We start from the raw sequence: 23,457 nt of genomic DNA on the forward strand, positions 1-23,457 counted from the left end.
ACCATAACTTAGGAGTTTCTCTTGGGCTAACAGAAACCTTCTTGGACAAAGGATAAAAGGAAAAACCAAAAAAGAACGAAACAAAAAACTCCTTTCATCTCCTTTCAGAATCTTTCCAAAGCTATGTAGAATCATGAAACTTCCTAAAGGAGAGACAAAATATTTTTGTTTTCTTACGCAGAATATTTCTTCAGATTGTTCAACTCCATTTATTTAATGTTAAATATCATAAAAACATTTCTCAAAGAAATAAAGATTCTGCAGCAGTTCACCTATGAGTATTAGTCAACTTTCCACCACACACCATGATAACCATTTAAAAGCTATTAAGGGCACTTTATGGCAAATGTGAAATAGTGTTCCCTCCCAGTCTGGCAGATACAGAAATCAGGAGGACTGGCATACCTCTCCACAACAGTGACAAATCTAAATTGTACCACTGACATTCATTACTGGAATCTGTGTTTAAGACTTGTGCTGGGGGGACAGAGTCAATTTCTCTGACCAAACTTAAAGTTTCAGAAAACTAATCACAGAGAACATGACAAGAAAACTCTACAGGCTATAGATACCACACAGGAATGTGTGGGGAGGGATCAAACTTAAAACCCTGCTGTAATGAAAATTATTCTGAAGCAGGTAGTTAAGAAGTTTTAACCAAGTTACTCAAGACCATAACTTGGTCAGCCTTTCCTACATGCCTGTACAGGCAAAATCAAAGCACACAGCAGCACATCTTCCTTCTCACCATCAGCAGGACAGTTGTGGGGTTTTTTTAATGTAATGGCACATTACTACTTTCTACCATGAGCTGAAGGTTGAAACCACTGCATTGAACAGGTGAAGGGTTTGTAAAACAGCCAAACCACTGAATGAAAACAAGGAGTCGTTTAAAAAAAGCTGATTTTCTCAAAGTTGTGAGACGAAAAATTAATAGTCATGTTCCCTAAAAGTCTCATGAATACTAAGTAGTTATTCTGGGAAAGAATAGTTTCTGTTCACTCCATAGTTGTCACTCCTTTACTTTTAAGACACATATATTTAAACTAATCTCGAACACGTAGAACAATCACAGCATGATTCAAAACCTCACCACTAACTTTACTATGTAAATTCTGAATTTTGAAACGACTTGTAGGAATCTGTTTTACTTATATACCTATGATTTCTTTAGTTCAAGAGGCACATTTAAAGAACCTGACAGCTTTGCAAATTATACCACAAAGTTTCACATTTTATCTTAAGGGATTCCCCTTAATGAAGGGGAAATGAAGACCCCTTTTCATTTTAAGGGACTTAATATCAGACATAATGTATTTTAGGAGTGAAGGTTTTTCAGTAATTTCACATTTTATAATTCACCAACTATCCTAGCCACCTGAACTGCTCTTTTAAGAATACACTAGCTGCACAAACACCACACTTACCTGATCTTTGGAAAAAGCTTTGACATGAATGTTTTTGACTGTCTGAACTACACCATCATAAAACTTCACAGTGTATGTACCTAAAATATGAAAACAAGGCATGAGAGTTCAAAGATGAGAAGTTATTTAACACAGCATCAGCTAACAGCTCCAATACTCCAGCTGCACAATTAGCTCTAGACAAAAGCTGCTTCACCTGTGTTGTTGGAACCCTCAACACAGAACTCCTATCACAGGCCAGGGAGACACAGCAAAGTTATCCAAAACAATTCTGGTCAAAATAAAGGTGTGTCCATGTCTAATCTCAAAGTTGCTCCTCAGATACACCTTACTCACAAAACCCCAAATTTCTTTCTGGTGGAATATTCCAATGTATAATTACACAGCCCTTTTATCCTTGATCTTTTAACATAAACAATCTAAAGCAAGCCCAGCATGAGAACAAATCCTCCACAGTTCCCCCTCCACCTTCTGATTTTTAAGGGAGTTTCGCAGCTCTGATGATAGATTTTATTGCAGCTCTGACAATAGGTTCTCACAGCTTACAGGCAATAACAACAAATTTAGGAATCAACTTTTCCCACATATATATTTAAAGCAAATACTGACTGGATATCCCAGCAGAAAGTTTCTCACAAACAAGATAAGAGGTTAAAAAAGCTGATGACAAACTAAAACATGTAACTGAAAATGCAATTTTTCACAGCTTTTTTTCCATCTGCTATAGTATCTCTCCACCAAAACAGTGAGGTTTCAGCAAATTAGAAATACATGACTACTAGACAGGACAAAACCAGGAGTCCTTACCATCTTTGTTAACAGAAGTAACTTTGGCTGGATAGAAGCGACAGTCAGACCAGCATGCCAATACCTGATCATTGATATGAAATCCCTACAAAAAGTTAAAAGTGTCTTTATCTGATAATTACTGAAACATACAACTTTATTAAAACATTTCAATTACTAGCTTTCCAATGTTTAGAAGAACTCATAACATTTACACAGCAGAAACACAGGAACAGTAAATGTTTTTAAAGGTCATCATTCATACAAATGCACATTAAACTGTTACACACAAATGTCATCTAATTTCTACTTACTGCACATCCTTCCTCCTCATGCAATCCTTCTTTTCTTAACTGTATTTTCTCTAGGGGACGCAAATAAGGACTGTCCCAACAAAACCATTCATCATATCTATGGTTCCAGCGCTTGAAATGGATAAGTACTTTCCCCTCTTCATAATCAATTTCTTCAATGTGGGCTGGATACCTGGTTAAAGGTAGATTAAAATATTTTAATTAAGAATAAGGTAAGCTCTCTCAGACGCTTATTAATGTGATATACCACTTATATAAGCAATAAAGTTGCTACAAAGTGACAAAGCAAAGCACATAAGGAAACCCAAAACTGAACAGCAAATGCATACATTGGCTGCAGCAAAAGGAGACCATAAAGGAGTTCTTAAGTCTGGGATGGGAAAAGAAATTTAACTACAGATTCAGAAGTCAGAAAGACCTTCCCTACATCTAGAAATGTCATCTTGTACAGGATCAATAGTTTCAGTTCACTCTAATCAAGAGTAATGCCTGGGGGTCAATACACTCACTTCTATGAGATACCCATCACCAGCCATCATGAATCATCTACCCGATGTAACACCAAAAATCCAGCAGGCACACTAAATGTAACTTAAGTTTTAGATTCTCAAAGTTAAACTTCATGTGCACAATCCTGGGATTTTTAAATACAAATTTATTAGTACATTAGAAGTAGAGGAATCAGAGATGAGTCAAATTCAAATATTTCTGATCAGGAAGACCTTGTAAACTCTGTATTTCTTTAAATTGCATTGGTAATTTGTATCTTCAGTAAGTATTTCAATAGAGTCACAGCTATTTCACTATCCCATCTGAAGGTAATGTTCCAAGTACAATGCTTTCCCTTCCACAATAGTAACATCAAGAGAAAATTTCCATTTGTCAGTGTTTTTAGTATTCTGGAAAAAGGGCAAGGCCTCCATGAATGCTTGAACAAAGGGCTGAAGACAAAATTCAAATCCACAAGTATTCTTTATCTGGTAAACCACACTTGAAAGGCAGAACAAGAGCAGAAAGAAGTGGTATCTCAAAAGGATCAGGCCTGATGCTAACAGTAAAGCCTGGATATGTAAGAATTAAGACTCAAATGCAAACTAGGTTACCATTCTATAATCCTACACAAAGGTAAAGCAAATCTACCTACAACTGAAATCCTCCAGCAGCTCTAAGACATGTCCAGTCATGACTTCACAAAGAGTACAAACAGGCAATGATGGAGACTTACACTGCAAATACACACCATGACCTTGCTTAATACTCACTTACCACACACGTCAAGCTATGCTATTAGTTCATCCCAATGTATTACCAAAGTGTGCATGCAGCAAAGGCTGTGGAGGACAGGAACTCAAAAGGGAAATACTTGTGGCAGGGACATCTGTAACTGGTTACCAACTTCTTGGGAAAAAAAACTTCTTCCTGTGATAGTCAAGATGTTTTATATTTGGTAACTCAAGTACTGTCCTCCCCAAGTTAATGAGGGGGCAATAGCCACAGTCACAACATCAATCTACTAAACAGATTATTTTTGGATAGCACTAAGTACAGGTAATGACAAAAATCAGCATCCCATTCCCTACAATCTGAGTGCAGCAAAAACAGGTAAGAAATCCCAGATCCTTTCAACAAGAGAGCAGCCAGAAGGGTGCTCTTGCCATTGGGACTGCAGTACACCTAGGACTTGTCTAGATTTTCAGTGATGAAGAGGGACACTGATAAAAAGGACAGACAGCTCACTCAGTATCAAGATAGTAATCCTGTCCAAGCAGATAACCAGCTCTGGGAAGCACAGTCTACTTCCTACCACTGAGATGAGACAAGCCCAAATTACAGGAGCCAACTAACTCAATGATGCAAGACTGCTCCCTCCTTCGTGTCCAGCAAAAGGAGGAACTTTCTCCACCAGACCTGTCATTCCAGAATCATCCATCAGTGCCATCTGCACTTATCCCACTTCATTAGTGGAGTCAAAAATCACCAAGAAAAGCATATCTGACAAGACCAAATTGTACTCTACCTGAGGAAGTGTGGCTGAGCTAGAGCTCTCAGCTCTTGGAGAACATGCTGCAAAGCCTCAACATCTTCTGAAGCAACAAACATCTGTAAACATACACTCAGCGCTCTTCACTGGAACAGAACACCTATTAGAAGCTGTGCTAGAGCTATCCATGAAGTCTGACAACCACCTCTCCTTGACACCACCTTCCTTTCAGATGAGAGCACTGTCAGCTACAGAACAAAACAGAAAGGTTCACAGGTCCTCTACAGCCCTGAGAACTACACACTGACAGGCCAAGCTTCCTTCCTTCCACACCTTTTGCAGAACTGAGCAAGCACACCACATCAAGACATACAAGTGCTCACAGATCTATACAGAAGAGTAATAAAGCATCATCCATACACCTCCTCCAAATAGCCTGTGAACGTACACAGAGGTAGAGGTAACTTAAAAGAAATCCAGACTTGTTTATAATAAAAGCATATTATGAGAGGATACACAAAGTGCAAGGCCAATATCTGAAGCCTGGCTAAGGCCCCAGAGTACACCTGAGGTATGTCCAGGGTGGCCCAACACATCCTCCCCCAAACCACAAAGGAAGTATTCAGCTGACTCAATGGGTATTCAAGACAGCTAACTGATCCTGGGTAAGAAAACCCCAAGTGGTACTGATTTAAATATTTATCTTAAACACTGAAATCAGAGAAAACATCTTGCAACACAGGGAGAGCAAACCAACTAGTCTTCCAGCTCTATCTGAAAGGAATTGTAAGCTCATATGTTTCAAGGACTTATGAACTGTCTAAACAGTAAGGGAAAAATCTCTAAGATGCCCAAACTGCTGGCATTAGTTTTCTAAGAACCCAAGTGATAATCAAAAGCTCAGAGAATTGAATAGACTATGGTTAGCAATGACTGGCAACTTCAGACTACAGCTGTCAAAGCACAGCAAACAGTATGAAAATGGGTTTATGGTAGACAAATGTACAACTATCCTCTTCTGGGAAGAGGCAAATATCTGCAAATTCCCTGGACTAATTTGTTTCCCTTCTCTTTTCCTACATACCAAAACAATTGCTATGAAACCCCACTCCCTTGGAAATGGGAAGGGACAATCTTAGTGCAGTCAAAGCAATACAGAGAGGAAAGGAAGCATCCAGGAGAACGAGCACTGTGAAGGACAACAGCTATAGTGGTTCATCTTTTCAGTACTTAGACCAATTCCTGACAGCATGAGCAACTGAACTCGTGGGACTGACAATCTGAATCCTAACAGGGTAGCACCATGCTCTCAGTATAACAGCAGAGCTCTAACCAGAACCAAAAGCCCCTTCACATCCATTTTACCCAGAGGTGTCATTACAACAAGGTAACAAAAGGTAACATCATTTGCCTATTGCAGGCATCCAGTGCAGTCACCCTCTTTTCAGTAAGACAGGATGCAGCTAGCCACCACCCAATAAGTTCAAATGATCCAATGCAAAAAGTTTCAGAAAGTCAATTCAGCTGGGACAGTGTGTCCATGGCTACAGCAACCCTCTGAGATCCCTCCACTTAGGGTTGCCCTACTGCAGCAGTCCCTCTCCTTCATCCTCTGAACTCCAGCACTATGTACCAAGAGACCTTTCAGCATCTACAGAGGCTCTCTCCCTATAGCAACCAGAGGCCAACAGCCATATCCTTCATGGCAGTCTTGATGCATCAACCCAACTCACTGTACTCCCTGGAGTCCAACTATAGGACACGACAGACAATTGCACCAGCAACTGCAGTGCACTGCCAATATGCTACAATTCCAAACACAACAAAACAACCTTTGGGACAAGGAGTAAAGATGCAAAATTCACTTTGCACTTTGACAAGGAGCAGGCTCCATACTGACTACGCTGCTGCTTTTTCTTCACCAGGGTTGACAACATATCCAAACACCCAAAAAGTCCTTAACTAGCAATTTGGGGCACAAGCCATTGACATGAAAGAGAGGTATATGGCACTCTGACATGAAACATTTTCCAAAGCACCACTTGCCAATGGACTGGCAATAGCTGCACATGAATTGACTGATATATTTGGTACTGAGAACAGAAACCAAAGCCAGCACTTTAATCAAATAGGAGACTTGTGACTTTGTTTTAGCACCAATACAGCAACAGAAGTGCACACAAGAAAACTTTGGAACTCCAAAGGTCTAGCACTAGGAAAAGCAAGTGTCAGCAAACAGAAAATCCTGTGCCCCCACAGGACTGTACTGTAACCATAACACAGAGTGGTCCTGGTCACACAGGGGCAGATGACAGCAGCAGAGAAAAATACAACAACAACAACAAAAAAAAAAACAGTCTGCTGTCCTCTACAAATCCACACCCAGTGAGTTGTGTCAGCACTGATGGTTCTGCTAAGTTCCCAGCTCTTAAACATTTTTATTTAGAAACCCTGAAAATTCAAATGCACACAATCCAGGGTTCAAAGCTTACCAAGTATACAAAAGATTTCAGAACTGGGGAGTTCATAACCAAGTTCTGAGACTACAGTTGCAAAGCTCTGTGTGTAGGACAGGTCATTTAAGATCAAGTGTTTCCAAAAACCCAAGAACATGGATAAAACAGCATATCCAAAATTCAAATTTAAGCCAAGGGATATGCAGAAAGTAGAGCAGGTTGTTGAATTCCCCCCCAAAGTTTTCCCATGCCAAGTGTTATGTACACTCAGATACTGTTGTTGAGCAAACATGTCAGAAGGATAACAGCCATGGACACAAGTTATTAAACCTATTCAAACACCAGCTAAACCAACCTGCATCTTTGAAAAGGCTACATTACATATAGGCGAAGATCTTACTTTTGTAAGCCTGACTACTTTTTTTGCTGTACTAAGAAAACTCAAGAATATCCAAAATGTGGGCAAGTTCACACAAGTGCTTACATACACAACTCTTGGTTACACAGATAAGCCAAATTAATGTGTGAATAGGATTTATTGTTCATACTTTACATTCTTTATGGAAAGAGCTATGTTTTCTCATTTTCATAGCTCCAATACCCTTGTACCTGAAAAGAGAACACACTCTCCATGCAATCAAGATGTTTTGGAATAAATCCCTCTGTCTAAGGCAGTGCACCATCCTCCTGAGATGACCAAATGGTGTTCAGTGCTGACTGTGCACACTTCACCTGTTGGCAGGTTCCAGTGCTTTAACTTCAATCATGTCTGAGCCACACAGACTACTCAACAAAAATTAACTACATTTTAATTCTTGAAAGAGTAGTTATCTACAGGAGCCAACAGTACCAAATTAACTCCTGTATTTAAGAAGTCTTCAGCAATTTTCATTTTATCTCTCATACACTGAGAATTATTAAACGCTAAGTTTTAAGCTGACTACCTGAAATGTACAGAGTTACAAAGTTCGAAGTTGCCCAAGTATTTGTAAGCTCTTTTTCATCTTCCTAATGCAGTAGTTAGTGAAGGAAAGTGTTCTTCCTCACACCTTAGAGCTGCAAGACAGGCACCAGACCTGACTTGTTAGCATGGAACATATTTCCCCACACAGTTCTTTAATTCTAAAGTAGACCACCCTCATATGAGCACAAGCCTAACAAATTCAATCAGAATTTAGAGCCTATGAATTCACAATAGCACCAGGAAATGAAGCAGCGAGGATACTCTATGGAAAAGAATTTATTTCTCTGTAATATCTGCTCCTCAATATTAACTATAGCACAGAACTTAAAGGGGGAATTCAGGAGAATGAGAACCTAAAGTCCAACCAGATTTAGGAGCAGTCCTATTCCCAGACACAACACCAGTACACTTCTGGAGGGCCAGCACAACATACCAGCATTTATCGCCCATCTCAATCACTGGTATATAAACTTTTATAAACTAACTACTTTCCTGCAAACCAATGACTATGACTCTAAATACTGTACCAATACAAAGTGTTTAAGATATTAAAGACTTTAAATTAATATAACATGAATGGTTTTAAAAATATACCAGTTTTTTAATCTGTCACGGGCTTCCAACTGGGCTCCCACCTCAAAGTTGATCCCTCTTCTATTCGGAGGATGTTTTGTCATTTTGTAATATCAACACTGCTGATTTTATTCCCCTGAAAAATGCAATTAGATATCAATCACTAATCAAGACAAACACAAAATAAGCTTATGCACTATAATTCCCAGAAGCCAGATGTTAAGGGACTGCTGTATTTTGGATTGCACAAAGTAAGGGGGCAATTATCTTTTAAAGGGTTCCCAAGTGATAGTGTGCAGAATAATTCCAAAAGCATATTCAAAATGGCAGCTACTGGACCATGAAAGAGTGAAGCTGAGCCTCTGTCCGTTGGTCCAAGTTCCAGATCAATTATGAAACATGCAACCCCATTTATTCACAAATGAGATGGAAGTTTCATAGTATTTTCTCCCCCCTCCCAGTTTTGATGAAAACAAGGAATCCAGTAAACAGGAAGGGGGCAAAACAAAAACAATGACAGTCTTTCAACAGCTACCACATTAATGAAACACTCTAGAACACTATGTCACCTCATCACTACAAGTGCAATAAAGTTCAAAGACATTAGAAATACGTCTTTTTTTAAACCAAATTTAGAAGACTCTCTATACTGCTTGCACATTTGCATTGCTTTTGTCCAGTTTCTTCACTGTTTTAACCAGTAAATAAAAAAAACCCCTTTCATTAATATTTGTTTCTAACAGATAAGATGAAAGTTTAAGAACTCTTGCTCCAGTAGTTTCTCTCAAGGTACACATAGTGAAAAAGCCAGGTCAACAGCTGTTTTTCCTGATTTTTTTCGTCAGTTGTTTCCCACAATTTTAAGATACAAATTATGATCCATTCCTGTAGTCTTCAAGCTTACAAGACCCAAAACCACAAGTAAGTCTTATTCAATATCACTGTCCTTACAGTAAGGCTGTATCTTGAAGATTCAATTACAGATGGACAAAACTAATTTAGGTTAAAGTAAAAAACCTTCTAGTTTTACACTACAAGAAGGAGACAGGCACAGAAACATGCACCAGTGTTTTGGTTCACATAAGGCATAAACAACAATGGTATCAACTGAGCTGCAGTTACAAAACGATTAACACAGTGAAGAACTACACTAATTCCAAGTGTGGTTCAGAAATCAGAGGTCTTTAGGAATATCACAAAGCTTCTATGAATTGTATGAACATCTATAAACTATATGAACTTCTGTGAAGTTTTCCATAGGGAAAAGCTACTTCTTCACCACACTTTTTAAGCCAGGCCATTTGTGAAGGGCTGGCCACAGAGACAGCCCAACCACCTCCATTCAACCATCACACTGCAAAGCAACTTCTACTAAAAGCTCAGCTGCTGCCTTCCTCTAAAGCAGTGCTTTTACACTGATCCTCATCTCCACTAAAGCAGCCTGCAAAGGTATGGGGGGAAAATACTATTGCCTCTAAGTTTGATTCACAGCAAAAGATTAAATATTCTAGCCACCTAGGAGCTGAAAAAAATAATTTCCTAGAGTAATATCTGGTAACAGACTGAGTGCACACAGCATGAATCTGAATTAGCCCAGTTGTCTTGATGGTTGGGGTGGGAGTCCATAACTTTTAACTGGGAAAGGAAATGAAGAAAAACTTAAGATTGTTGGGATTTTACAGTTTATGTTGCCTCAGAATGTAGAAACTGGAGGGAAAAAAAAAAAAAGACAGCTAAGTGCAAAGCTGTATTTTAATTTTAGGTTTATCCACCCATACCTCAAATATCCACTATTTTCTTTGCAGATTTACACCATTCAAACACACCTTTCTCACACTAGCAATGGAATTTCATGCCTCCAACAAGGAGCAGACATACATTTTGCTTAACACTTCTACAGGAAATTACATCCACAAGGTGATTCTTTCCCTAGTAGGCTTGTTCCTCCCTTTCAGTAAGGAGGGACACACAAAGCCAATGTACTCCCAGAGGCACTCTTGGTACATTATTTCAGTTTCCTGCAGTGGTCCTTCCTCAGTAAAGCTGCCATCTGCATGCAAGGGATTCATCTCAGCCCACCTCCATGGGGCTGGAGAGGAACATGAGACATCTCCTGACATACAATAGGGCTTCTAAAAACACATCCATTTCAGTGGGGAAGGTCTTACTATGGTTCCAGTCAACTATCTTGAAAAATATGAGTAACACAACTAACAGGAAATCTGAAGAAAACAGCCAAAGCCATTTAATCAGAATTACAGAGGCAGCAGACTCCACAAAAATCTGAACACAGCTAGTCAGCTAACACTACCATTAGTCAAAGCACACACATACTGCACTTCACTAAGTTGGCCAAGCTTGTTAGAAGGCAGTAGGTCACAAAGTTGAAAGAGAGAAAAAATTTTATGAGCAAAAATCTCATATCATTGGCCCCTCCTCCCAAGTCTTCCTTTCTCTCCCCTCCCAAGTTAAAGAACTTGGGTTGCTTTGGGTTCTCTCACATCCTACCACTGGCTTGCACTGTGATCCAGCAGTCCTTGCTCCTGAGACCATGAAAACAGGCTGGCTTTTCCATTTGCAGCCAATTTCAGGAAGAGCTTTCTCAAGCAGATGTATACTAGGCAGAAAATTACATGAGATAAATTACTCAGTAGAGGGTCTCAACCATTTTCCTCCAAAACACCCAGCCTTAGAGTAAGAGTGAAACCAAGAGAGCTTTTACTGAGAACCCTGACACAGCTCTGCACAAACCAGGCCAAGAGGCAGTGCTGAAATACACATCACCAGCATGACTGCTGACCACACTGATAACTTAATTTCTCACAAAGCAAGCACTGAACACAGGGACTTGCCCACTTTGAGATTTTTTTGTATCACCCTCTGTGCTCTCCAGTAAAGACTGCTTAAAAACCATGAACTACATCAAAACAGCTTGTCAACTAACAACCCCAGACTGATCAGACATTCACATTTACAACTTGGAAATAGGAGTGCTTTGCTAGAACACCTCTCCTAAAATTTTATTCACCAGAAAATCAATTTGTACTAACTTGGTACCTAAACTGACACAGGAACAGGATTTCCGCTCTGGTAACTCTGAGACTACATTTATCCATGTACTCAAGACGATGATTAAAACAAGGAGACTAGGCCTACCCCAAGAGCTGTATGGCTTTTCTCCATAACTTACTTCTCTATGAAGATCAGATCTGTTTCATGGGCAAGTACTTCAGGATTTAGACAAATCACTACTTCCAAAAGAAAATGTTTCTAAATCTGTATTATTGAAAGAATACAAGCTATTGAAAATGGAGAGTCTTTTCTTCTCCATCAAAGTCATCATAAGGTAATTTAATTTTTAAAGACTATTCAACTATTCAGACAGAGGTATTAGTGAGGAAGGTACACTTATCTCAGTAATGCAGAGGAAAATATATTAATATTGATCCCTTCAGGGATCACAGCTTTGACTTCTAAAACAAGCTTTCTGCTGATAACAGTGCAGGTCCTGTACACCATCACCTGTAGCTTTTTTTACTCTCTCCAGTTTTAAGCCCTGTCAGTGCAGAACACCAAACCTGGTATATCACTAAGTTCCAACAGAAGTAGGCTCCTCTGGAAACTGAAATTTTGTTTCGTATTATCAGACAGAGTCATATTATCAGACTGCTTTATTATCATAAAGCGGTTATGGCAAACTTTCACTAATAACAGCCTCTACCTTTTCTGCTGTGGAAACTGCAAAACCACTGCAGCCTTTTCCAAACCACACTTACCCTGGCAAAAACTATTTTCCAAATCCCTGTGGAGTGATTAGAAGTATCACACCAAATCCCCTTCCCTGAAATCAGCCCCACTTTCAAACATCATTCTGTCTCAGTGCTGCTTCACAACCAGCTCAGAAGAAACGCAATTCACTTTCACAATTCAGCCTATTTCCTTCATTTTTCTGTGCATTCATGCCGAGCCTAGGGATTTCCCTCCCTCTGCCATAAGGATACAATAAAGAAAAAAAAAGAGGAACACCATGGAAAAAAACCCCCATAGTTCTCTGACCTGATAAAAGAGCACAGTCCACTTTGACAGTCTGCATGAACATAATCCCATTTCGTACTGAAAAGGTATGTTTTATTCTGGAGGGGTAGCTTGCAGTCCCAATTCCTAGGAAGCAGTCAGTACCTTGGTGGTGATTCCACAGGACTACAGCGTAGGACAGGTAATAAAAAGCACTGGCAAAAACAGGAAGCAAAAGCAACTAGCCAGAGATTGTCTTGTATTCCCTGGAGATACAGCACAGATGTTGCTGACCTGGGGTACTGCAGGCAGTACTGCCACTCCTACACAAGCAACAGAAGCTTGTTTTGTTTCCTTCTAGGACAAAGCATGTTTACAGTTGATTCCACAAAGCCTAAGGCTAAGACTGACTCTGCCATACTCTCCAGTACCACTGCTCCAAATCTGCTGGCACATCTACGTATGGAACTGCCAAGGATGAAGTCCATTCACACTTTGTACACCAGGTTTTTTTCACCCCACAGTAGTTAGTTTTGACCTTTTATCATCTGCACCCATGATACCAGCCTCACATCTCCAACAGCAAAAACGATGAAAGCCTCACCCAGTTCACCCCCTACAATATGCATGCCCCCATCGGGAATGGTCAATCCAGAGAAGTCCATGGTCCCCACCGCAATCGGAACACCTTGCAAGTGGATGACCACAGCCATGCTGTGCTGAAACCACACACCTGCAGATGAGAAAAGGTATGATATCAGACTGCAAAGCAGTATTTACAGACACCATTTAATCTATACAATCCTAATGGCATCTTATGAAGACTAAGAGGAAGTCTCACAAGCACCACTTAAACTGTACTGGCACTGACAAGGGAAGTTGAATACAACAGACTTTCATTGTCTGCAGACAAAACACCCTCTGCCTAGCAGGTTGTGACTACAGCTACCATGAAGGATGCCTTACTGTGTTTTACCCTACACATAAAAACAGAAATAAAACCCCTATACCTGCTAACCATGTCAACCCAAGAAGAGCTTCTGTTCGTCCAAGCATGTCTGCTCCTGCTTCACATTGGTTTTGCATACCATTTCACAGGCAGGTGACTGTTTTCAGATGTGACCCTAGGTTTCAGATGATGTTCTTCTCACCAGTATTTCAAATCACAATGCTTAGATCTTCAGGCAAGTTTATGGGTTTGGGATTTTTAAGTAAAATGAGGAGGAACATGAAAGGTTTAAACTGGACAGGAAGACCTGACACTCCAAAATATTTCAAGGAACACAGCATCAACCCTCTTCTCCTATCCAAAAGACACATTTCAAACAAGACACTGGACTATAGACAGTTCTTATCTGCACGATGTAGCATCCTCAACTACGTATCCACTAGCACTTACTTGCTTTAAAAACTTCCCAGATTCAATAACAGCTACACAGGTGAACTCTGAGCCACACAACACAGAAAATGGATCCTGAACTGACACTTAACATCTGTGTAAAAAGAATGCTGAACAGCTGATTCCTCACCACTGACATTGCCTCAAACTAAGACTTGAGAACTTGATGTCAGCCTCCTAATTTTTCTCTAGCTCATACAAGTAGATTAAGAGAACTGACACCAGTAAAAATCTACATTTGCTCCTCTCCTAAGGCAGAACCAAGATTTTCCCAAAGTACCCGGTGACAAAACTGAAAAGGTGTTACATGAGTGAGCCTCTGAACAAGATCATCACTCTCTCCTGAGATTACAGGGCCTGAAGAACGTAATTTTCATCCCCTCAGCAACATCTCATGTAGCTGTGCTGCCAGTTTCAACTGGTGGTGAGACTGGGACAGACAAACATGGAAGCAGAAATTATGAATATAAGCAATTCAACAGAATAATAAAAACTTATTTTTCTATAATGTGAAAACTATTTGAATTACCAAGTGCAATTAAAGAAATAAATAGTCATTACTGAAAATAATTATTTTCAGTCATTTGATCACATCCCATTTAGCTGTTCTGGTTTCCCCTCTCTTTTCCTGTAAAACACTAAGGATAAAAAACAAGCACCTAACCACTGAACAAGCAAAAATAATTTGGAAAAAAGTTTAAGTCACAAAAAAAAATATAAGGTTTTTCCTATATAAAGCAATATTAATTAAAACCTACTTTAATGAGACTGCATTTTTTCAGTTTAAGGAGAAAATTGCAGCCTTTAAGAATACAGGAATTCAATGCAGGTAAGTCTTGGAGTGGTACAGTGGATAGTATTTAAGTAAAACCTGAATTTTAAAGCAAAATTTCAAAAACTTAAATAAAAGCCACAATTTAAAAAAGGGTATATGCTTATACTCACCAAGAAACTTGTTTATGTTGCTACAAACATTCCAAACAGTTCTGTATAATTTCTGGAAAGGAAAAATAAAAACTATGTGAATTCTGAGACTAAAAGTAGTTCAGAGTTAAAAAAAAAATACTCTCTACAGTCAACAGTATCCCCATAATAGAATAACACCTCTGTAACAAAAATTTAATCTGAAAATATTTCAGTACATGTCAGCAGACTGCTGTGATCCAAATTAGAGAGATGCTTAAGAGACCCTTACAGACACACAGACACTCTCTCTGCATATCCACATCAGAGTCTAGCCACACTCTATGACAAAAATTAACCTTGTCCTGGCCAGAACCAGGACATTATCCATCCCTTATTTTATACCACATAAACCATGTCCAAATCCTACCCCTTTCCATCTATACATACATATATACATATATATATATATATATACACACACACACACACACATATATATATCTCACAGACAGAGATAACTACACAAGCACAGGTATAAAGTCCATTATCAATGGCTGTCCCTCCAAGATGTCTGCTGAGTACATTTAGTCCAAGACTCTGGATTCCATCTGTCCTTGACTTCTTCTAGGGAAGGAGGACTGGTTGCAAATTGCATCAGGAGTTTATGACAGGTGTATCTGGAGCAGTCTATACATCTTGTCCACAGCAGTTATGGCACACAGTAGCACTGTCATTCAGCAACCAATATAATACAATTCAATATTACAGACTATTCTCACCCAAAAATCAAATGCCTTTGAGGTACACGTTTCCCTGTCCCTCCGCATTACCCACCAAGAGCATCCAGGTCCTTGAGCAAAAACAATCCCACAGATGGGCTTGCCTGAGGTTGGACTAACCCAAATTATCTTCCCTAATATATTCCTCATCTTCTATCCCTCAGAGGGACTTTATCCCTTTCTACAGAACGTGGAGGTTTTGATTGTGAAGGGCCAGCTTGACTGGCAGAGCCTCAGGTGTTAACTAACGAGGTGGCTTTTGCTACACACAGATCTCAATGTCTAATGGCTCCCCCACACATCACTTTCAATATGGTTAACAGACCATTATGCTGTTCAATTTTTGCTAGAGGCTGGTGCCTGTTAAGGAACATGATACACCCACTCAACTCCATACTCTCTGGCCCAGATGTCTGAGGCTGTTGTCCAACTCAATTCTTTCTGGAGTACCATGTTGCCACAGGACTTGGTTTTCAAGGCCCAGATGGCGTTCTGGGCAGTGCTGTGAGGCATGGGATAGGCCTCCAACCATCCAGTGATGCCTTCCAGCACTAAGGCATGTAACACTTGCCTTGGCAGCTCTGCAGGTGTGTGATGTAATGAACCTGCCAGGCCTCCCCAGATTTATATTTTGACCGTTGCCCACCATACTACAGAGGCTTTACCCACTTGGCCCTGCTCGACTGCAGTGCACGTTTCAGTCATGGATAACCTGGAGATGGTGTCCATGGTTAAGTCCATCCCATAGTCACGAGCTCATCTGTAATGCTGCATCTCTTTCCAAATTCCATGAGGTATCATGGGCCACCCACTGAGCCAGAAATAATCCACCTGAGGCAATTTTACCTTGGCAGTCTGATCCACCTGCTCATTGCTGCAATGCTCTTCAGTAGCCCAACTTTTGAGTACGTGTGCATCTACATGACATACTTTTACAGTCAATTTCTCTACCCAGGCAGCCATGTCTTGTCAAACTTCAGCAGCCCAGATGGGTTTCCCTCTAGGCTGCCAACTGGTCTTTTTCCATTGGTCCAGCCACCCCCACAGTGCATTTTCCACCATCCACAAGTCAGTGTAGAGGTAAACCACAGGTCATTTCTCTCATTCTTTCAGCTCTGCAACCTGACCACCTTGTCCCCCAATAGCTTCTGCAACTTACTGTTTAAGACTCCATATGGCAGCTTTCCAGCTTCAATTTGTCCCTATGATATGACAGGAAGCAGCAGTGAAGAGAGCATAGCTTTTCATTTTCTGGTAGCTGATTATATGGTAGGGCCTCCTTAGCATGGTAGCACCTTTTCCTCCTCCTCTTCTGATGGTACGAGTATTTTTGCCTTTGTGCTATTTTGTGATGATTTCCAAGATCCCTGGGCGATTGGGGTTTCCTGTTTGAGCTCACTGTGTGGTCAGAGCAATCCACTCACTCCATGAGGCATCAATAGCATGATGTGTAGAAGGCAATGTCCCCTGGACACCCAGTCCAGCACTGTTAGTCAGGGTGCAAGAAAGAGCTGTGCTTCAGTGTCAATCACTTCTGAGGTGGCTCTAACCTCTTCATAACCTGCCAGGACCCCTTCTTCAGTGGCAGAGTAACAGGCCTCAGGACCTCTTTATTGACAAATCCAGAACCCCAGCAGCTGTCTTCAAGTCTCCACGGGTAATTTTTGTCAAAGAATGAAGGAAAGACCATGCTTCCCAGATGCAACATACAGCACATTTTTCGCATCTTATCCTGTCCTGACTGGCCCAAGGGCTGCTGCAGAAAATCTCCTGATTAATTTGTCCAACATTTATTATTGTTGCTCAGGATCCCACCTAAAATTGTTGCTCTCCCACATCACACGACAGAGAGGGCTTACAATCTTGACTACCTCATGGAATATGCATCCTGCGAAAATCCACAGCATCTAAGGCGGCCTGTGTTTCCTTTTTGCTGACTGGACACACTATTTTGATGACCACATCCATCTTGCCATTTTACTCCAAGAAACTGTATTTTCTAGGCAAACCCTTGATCCTGGAAAAAACAGCCTTCAGGAGGATTTGGAGTATTTTCACCCCTTTCTCAAAAACTTCCTCTTCTGTGATGATACAATGCTTTCACCGAGGTATTTCAAGTGTTCTGGAGCCTCACCCTTTTCCACTGCAGTCTGGATCAGTCCATGGCAAATGGTGGGACTATGTTTCCACCCCTGGGGCAGTTAGTTCCAGATGTATTGCATGCTACTCCAGGTAAACACTAACAGCAGCCTGCACTCTGCTGCTGAAGGAATGGAGAAAAACACACTGCATGTCTTAATGGTGGCACCACCTTGCTGCCCCAGACTTCAGTTCATACTGAAGTTCCAGCCATGTCTGGCACAGCAGCACTCAGTGATGGCGTGATTTCATTCAGGCCACAATAGTTCACTGTCAGTCTCCACTCTCCGTTGTACTCACACACTGGCCACATAGAACATTTCCTCTCCAACCTGCCCGAGTCTTTAAAGTCTGTCCAGAGTCTTGGACAGTCCACAGCAGACAGGAGGAAAAAAGATGATCTCAAATTGCCCAAGTCAAGTAGTGACTTGGAGCACTTCTTGTCCTCCTTCTTTCATTGACATCAATGCCAACATGCTGGTGTACAACAATGGCAGGCTCTGTAAAACTCCTGCCACATGGACTGTTGCAAAAAACTAGAGGAAATTATTATGGGCTCTAATCAACTGAAAGGGAGGAGGCAGGGCAAGTTCTGTGAAAAATGGGAGGTGCACTGCTTCATTCCACACTCCCACCCCCAGGAACCTCCAGTCCAGCCCAGAATGACTGTCAGGCACTGGCACACTGAAAATAATGCCCCACACCCCATGCCTGCAGCCTCAATCTAGCCCCACAGTGGTTGGAAGTCCCACCTGGGAGGCACAGACACAGGAGGCCAGAGCAGGTAAAACCCACTGCTCTGAAATGCATGTGGTTACTTGGCTATTATCCTTAGAGTTTATGATGGCCGAGATTGCACTTGGCTCCAAGATGGTAGCTGGTTTTCTCTCTTTTTCACTCCTAACTTCCTCCTCTTGGAATATGGGTAATATTAAGTTGGACGGGTAGAGTTTGCTAAGTGAAATGCTTTATTCTGATTGACTGCTCTGTTTTAAATTTTGACAAATTTCTGCTCTGCTAAAATTTGCCAGTAAAAGTTGTTTTTTTTTAACCTCCTGAGAATGTTGCAGCATTTCTCTTGTTTGCCCACCTCAAAAGTAGTACCTTTTTTAAAGAAAGTTGCCAAGCGAGCACTGAGGCTCAACATTTACATACACTGGACCTCAACTGGATTTATAGGGGATTGCTTGTTATTTGAATCCCTACAGATTACCCCCAGCACAGCTGATTCTCTCAGGTAGTGGATACCTTTCTCTACAGTGGTCCACCTGCTTAGATCATCCTTGGGAGAGTACCTTTTCCTCACACTTGACAGTTGTTTCCAGAGGCTGAGTCTATCCTCTTCCTGACCTCCCAGGACAGGGACAGGATCACTGCACCACAGGACAGGGATCCCAGTTACCTGGCTACATTACCACCCAGCACTGCACCATCAGCTGCAATATCCCAGCTCTGAGGCTGCTCTGGGTGTTCCAGCAGCCACAGTATAGGCTTACAGAAGGATGCTGAACCTAAGGTTTTTTTTATCACCAAGCATCAACATGAATTTTAGCTATCAGATGAAAAGTATTATGACCAAAAACAGAAGGAGCAAATCAGAAAGCACAAAAATTATCTGGTTACAGTACCTGAAGCAGTAACTGGACTTGGGACTTTTGACTCCTAGAAGAAATCTACCTATAAAAACATCCATTAAAAACAAAGCCTGAGAAACATTTTTCACAGGTAATTTGCAGCACCTGCACATTGGCTACTGAAAATCCCACAGGTTCACTGTTCCCATCCAGTCAGTATACAGCATTCTGACTCCTAGCATTCTGTTTCATTACCACAAGGCTTTCTGCCTTGACAGAACAAAATCTACCCTACTTGTTGATAAAAAGGATATTTTCAAGATATCCAAATAAAGGAAAATCTTCCAAGTTACACTGCCATAAGTACTGAGGAAAAAATATCTTTATTTAAGATAATTCCTTAAGCAGACATGTCATCTGTGCATATGTCACCCTGTAAGAAGGATGTGACTTGCCCATTTTATTTTTTTTAAAAGAAAGGGGTGCACTTCAAGGCTGCTTGCAGACTTGTCTCCCAGCTTAGAGATGAAAAGACAGCAGGAAAAACACACAAAAAAACCATAAATGCCTATTTTTGCAAGCTTGATAACAGCAACAGAAGACGGCTAGAGTTTAGGCAAATGACTGATACAAATACACACGATTGTGAAGCAAAAAAAGCCTTTTTTTTTTTTTGCTACAAACTACAGTATAGGGAAGAAGCAATTCCAGCCTATTGTACTCACAACCCCTGGCATATGCCAACACATGCGTTTGAGGCTAACTAAAATTCTAACTCAAACCCTACCAATGGCACTGTCTTTGCATCACTGATGCACAGGTCTAGGCTAAGGATGCTCAGCTCTACATATGGAGCATAACGGTGTTGCTAGTTCTCTTACTCAGTGACTCTGTGGTACAAGGGGATATTCTCCAATTCCTAGGGAAAGAAGTGCTGATTTTAAGCAGCAGAAAAGTGAGTCAATTCTGAAACTAGTATTTTAACATCAACAAGAAAATCAGGAAAGCTCTCTGGTGCTAACTTCATACTAAAAAATCCCAAACAAACAACCAAACTAAAACAAAAAAACAACAATCAAACCCACAAAACAAAAAATCCCACACAATAAGCAATACTGCTTCCTCTCTTTCCATTAATACAACCTACCAAGCTGAAGACAGATGGAGACAGTTTTCCTTTTTAATCAATTTCCTTTTAACTAGTTTTAAGAAGTCCATTACAGGTAGATTTATGAAAAAAAGAAGGCAGACCATAGCTGGCTACATTTAAATAAGGCTGGTTCTAAGTTCTCAAGCCCAGTAAAAACACACACAAGCCTGTCAACAAACTAACATACCTACAAAAGGAATGTTATTATCCAATATGCATTATTATCTGCAGCAAGTCACCACAGATGCAGCAGACACCCACACATGCATGATCATTTAAGCCTGGTGCTTGCAATCACAAAAACACTGAAATGCCAGTAGTTCCAAAAAGGTCTTTAGAAACCTACAGGCCATGTAGCTATTGGTATTTGAACAGCAAAAACAGAGTTCCAAACCACTATTTCTCACCTGAAGCAAGTATTTTCCTGCAGGAAGTACAAGCAGTCAAAACAAACCTGTAAGCAAGCAAGGAACAGACGTATTAAAACAAGGAATTAACTGAAGCAAAAAAATAAAGGAATAGACTTACTCAGACATACAATGAATGCATAAGCACTTCACAAGATTTCTCAATATGATGCACCACTCCAAAGGATGTGTAACTATTCTTTTTTCTCAAGATTAAAAAAACCCACTGTCCATGCAACTAGACAATCAAGAGCACAGTTTAAATACCGACAACAACCATTTGTAGGGCTAAACAACAAATCCTTCCTCTGTCCCATGTACATTCTTTAGCTCAGTTCACAATGCAAGTGCTCACACGTGTACAGGACAGTGTCACACAGGCAGGAGAGCTAGCATCAGCCTGTGAGCCTGCAAATTACAGCTACAATACCTATCTTCTGTAGATGCAGTTATAAATAAAATATGCAGATACAGAAAATTTACCCTGTCCTACTATTAAATTGGGGGTTGTGCTCTCCTTTCCCAGCCAAGAGGAAGAATTTATGCCAATATCATTGCCTAAGTCACGCAGTAACTACAGGAGAAAAAGAAAGTGCTACAGAAAGCTTAGCCAATTAAAGGTAAGACTTAATTACATGCTTCCTATGCTTCAGTCGAGGTAGTACCGTTATCAGCAATTACTATTCTAGCCTCATTCCCAACTTGACTTTAAAATTACAGGCAAACAGATTTTATTCTCAGCCTCCTCAAGTAAAATGTTATTTCTGTTGAGCAGACAGCCACGAAGTCTGCAAGAGTGCAGACTACTGAACCCTTCCACAAATTGACTTAGGTCAAATAACATACATCATATATTCATCTAAGCCACTTTTATTTATTACTATGGAACTTCAGAAGTCACACAAAAATTAAAGGAGAGAATTATACATGACTGATCTTTGCTTAAACCTTCTCACTTGACTTTTTTTTTTTTTTTGGAAACTAGTTATGCAAAAGGATCATTACTCATTATAAGCAAATTAAATGGACCCAGGTCAAAATCACTGGCTACAGAGATGCTCCATTACAAACAGCTGTATAGATACTTAGAAAAGGTTAATCCAAGTAATTACCATTACTTTAACATCCCATTTAATTCCCTACTGCATACAAGACAACAAAACTCTGCAGTCTAGTGACATTTATTTAATTCAACCTGGACTCATCAACTTTTAGGTATCTCTCCAGGTTTACTTTTAAGCATTTAGCCTGGGAACACAGAAGCATCTCTGGTACCCAGATTTTCAGTCAATAAAGGAGATAAAACTGTTTTCCGAAACTGTACATGTTCATATTAACCAAATCCTGGAATGGCTACAGATTACCAACTGGTAGAAAAACCCACTTTTCTGGCAATACCTAGTACCTGAACATCGATCTGCCAGGAAGAACACCACAGTGCCTCCCAACCGTACGCACTACACAGGTACGACATGAAGCACCTTTGAGGTCAGTGAAAAGATGCACCGTAATTTCTGTTCTTTTATACGGTTTAAAGGGACAGAATGCAGCGCGATCAAAAAAAAAATAATAATTAAAATAAATAAACAAATAGACCGCTCCAGATTTAATGAGACAGAAAATTAACAGAAACCTCCAGCCGACGGTACCGTCTACGGAATTCTCCGCATGCCGTGCTGGACATCTGACAGGGCAAGTACCTGCTCCACGCGGGTTCCCCAGTCCCGGGGCCGGGCAAGGCGCAGCCGCCCCGCCGAGCACCCCCGGGACCCACACCCGCCAGGGCCCCGCACCGACAACAGGACCGCGCGGCTCCCCGCCGCACCCAGCCCGCCGGGCGCCGCTCCGGACCCGTCATATCCCCGCCTCGGGCCCCGGCACGGGCCCCGTCATGCGGCCCGTGCCCCGGCTCTGGCCCCGGCGCCGCCGCAAGGTCACTCGGCCGCCTCCGCCGGACGGGCCCGCGGCGTGTGCGCTCGGCCCGCGCGGATTCGCTGCCCGCACAGCTCCGCGGGCGCGGCCGGGAGCCAGGGACGGGGGAGCAGCCGGGGACGGCCCGAGCCGCGGGCCTGAGCGCGCCGGGCCGCAGCGAGGCGGGAGCGGCCCCGCTCCGCAGCGAGGCGGGAGCGGCCCCGCTCCGCGGCCGCAGGCGGGAGGCGCCGCCCGGCCCGGCCCGGCCCGGCCCTTTGTGCGCGGGGACGCGCTCGCCCGGCCTCCCTCCCCGCGTCTTCCCGCCGCGCCGCGGGCCCGCAGCGCGCGGCTGGGCAGGCGGCCCGGCCTGCCCGGGCGCCGCCGCGCTCTTACCGAGGGCTCTGTACGGGAAAAAGGGTTAGAACGGAGCCGCCCCGCCCGGGCCCGCGGCGCGCCGAGCCCCGCGAACCAACCGCAGCCGCACAAAATGGCCGCCGCGATGCGGCGCCGCCGGGGGGGCGGGGCCGGGCGGGGCCCCTCCCGCTCCGGCCGGAGGGCGCGCGCAGGGGGCGGGGCCGGGCACGGGGCCGTGAGGGGCGGCCCCGGAGAGGGAGCCCGGGGGGAGCGGGCGGCGGGGCCGGGGCTGCCGGGGATGGCGGAGCTGCCCCCGCAGCGGG

At 42.1% G+C, this 23,457-nt stretch overlaps 1 protein-coding gene across 1 annotated transcript in view; it reads right to left on the bottom strand.

The window, feature by feature from the left end:
* PHF20 (PHD finger protein 20) overlaps positions 1-23,257 on the bottom strand; it is a 69,004-nt gene extending 45,747 nt beyond the window's left edge. The window contains exons 1-9 of the mRNA XM_062505256.1: positions 23,174-23,257; positions 20,870-20,916; positions 19,367-19,415; positions 14,860-14,911; positions 13,120-13,248; positions 8,523-8,637; positions 2,528-2,699; positions 2,235-2,319; positions 1,428-1,507 (exon numbers count right to left, since the gene is read on the bottom strand). Coding sequence (XP_062361240.1) covers positions 1,428-1,507; positions 2,235-2,319; positions 2,528-2,699; positions 8,523-8,605 — 420 coding nt within the window. The 5' untranslated portion in view covers positions 8,606-8,637; positions 13,120-13,248; positions 14,860-14,911; ... (1 more) ...; positions 20,870-20,916; positions 23,174-23,257. The remainder of the gene's footprint in view (positions 1-1,427; positions 1,508-2,234; positions 2,320-2,527; positions 2,700-8,522; positions 8,638-13,119; positions 13,249-14,859; positions 14,912-19,366; positions 19,416-20,869; positions 20,917-23,173) is intronic.
* Positions 23,258-23,457: the final 200 nt, after the last annotated feature.

The sequence above is a fragment of the Cinclus cinclus genome, chromosome 18 (genome assembly GCF_963662255.1).
Source record: "Cinclus cinclus chromosome 18, bCinCin1.1, whole genome shotgun sequence".
Classification (NCBI taxonomy): Eukaryota; Metazoa; Chordata; class Aves; order Passeriformes; family Cinclidae; genus Cinclus; species Cinclus cinclus.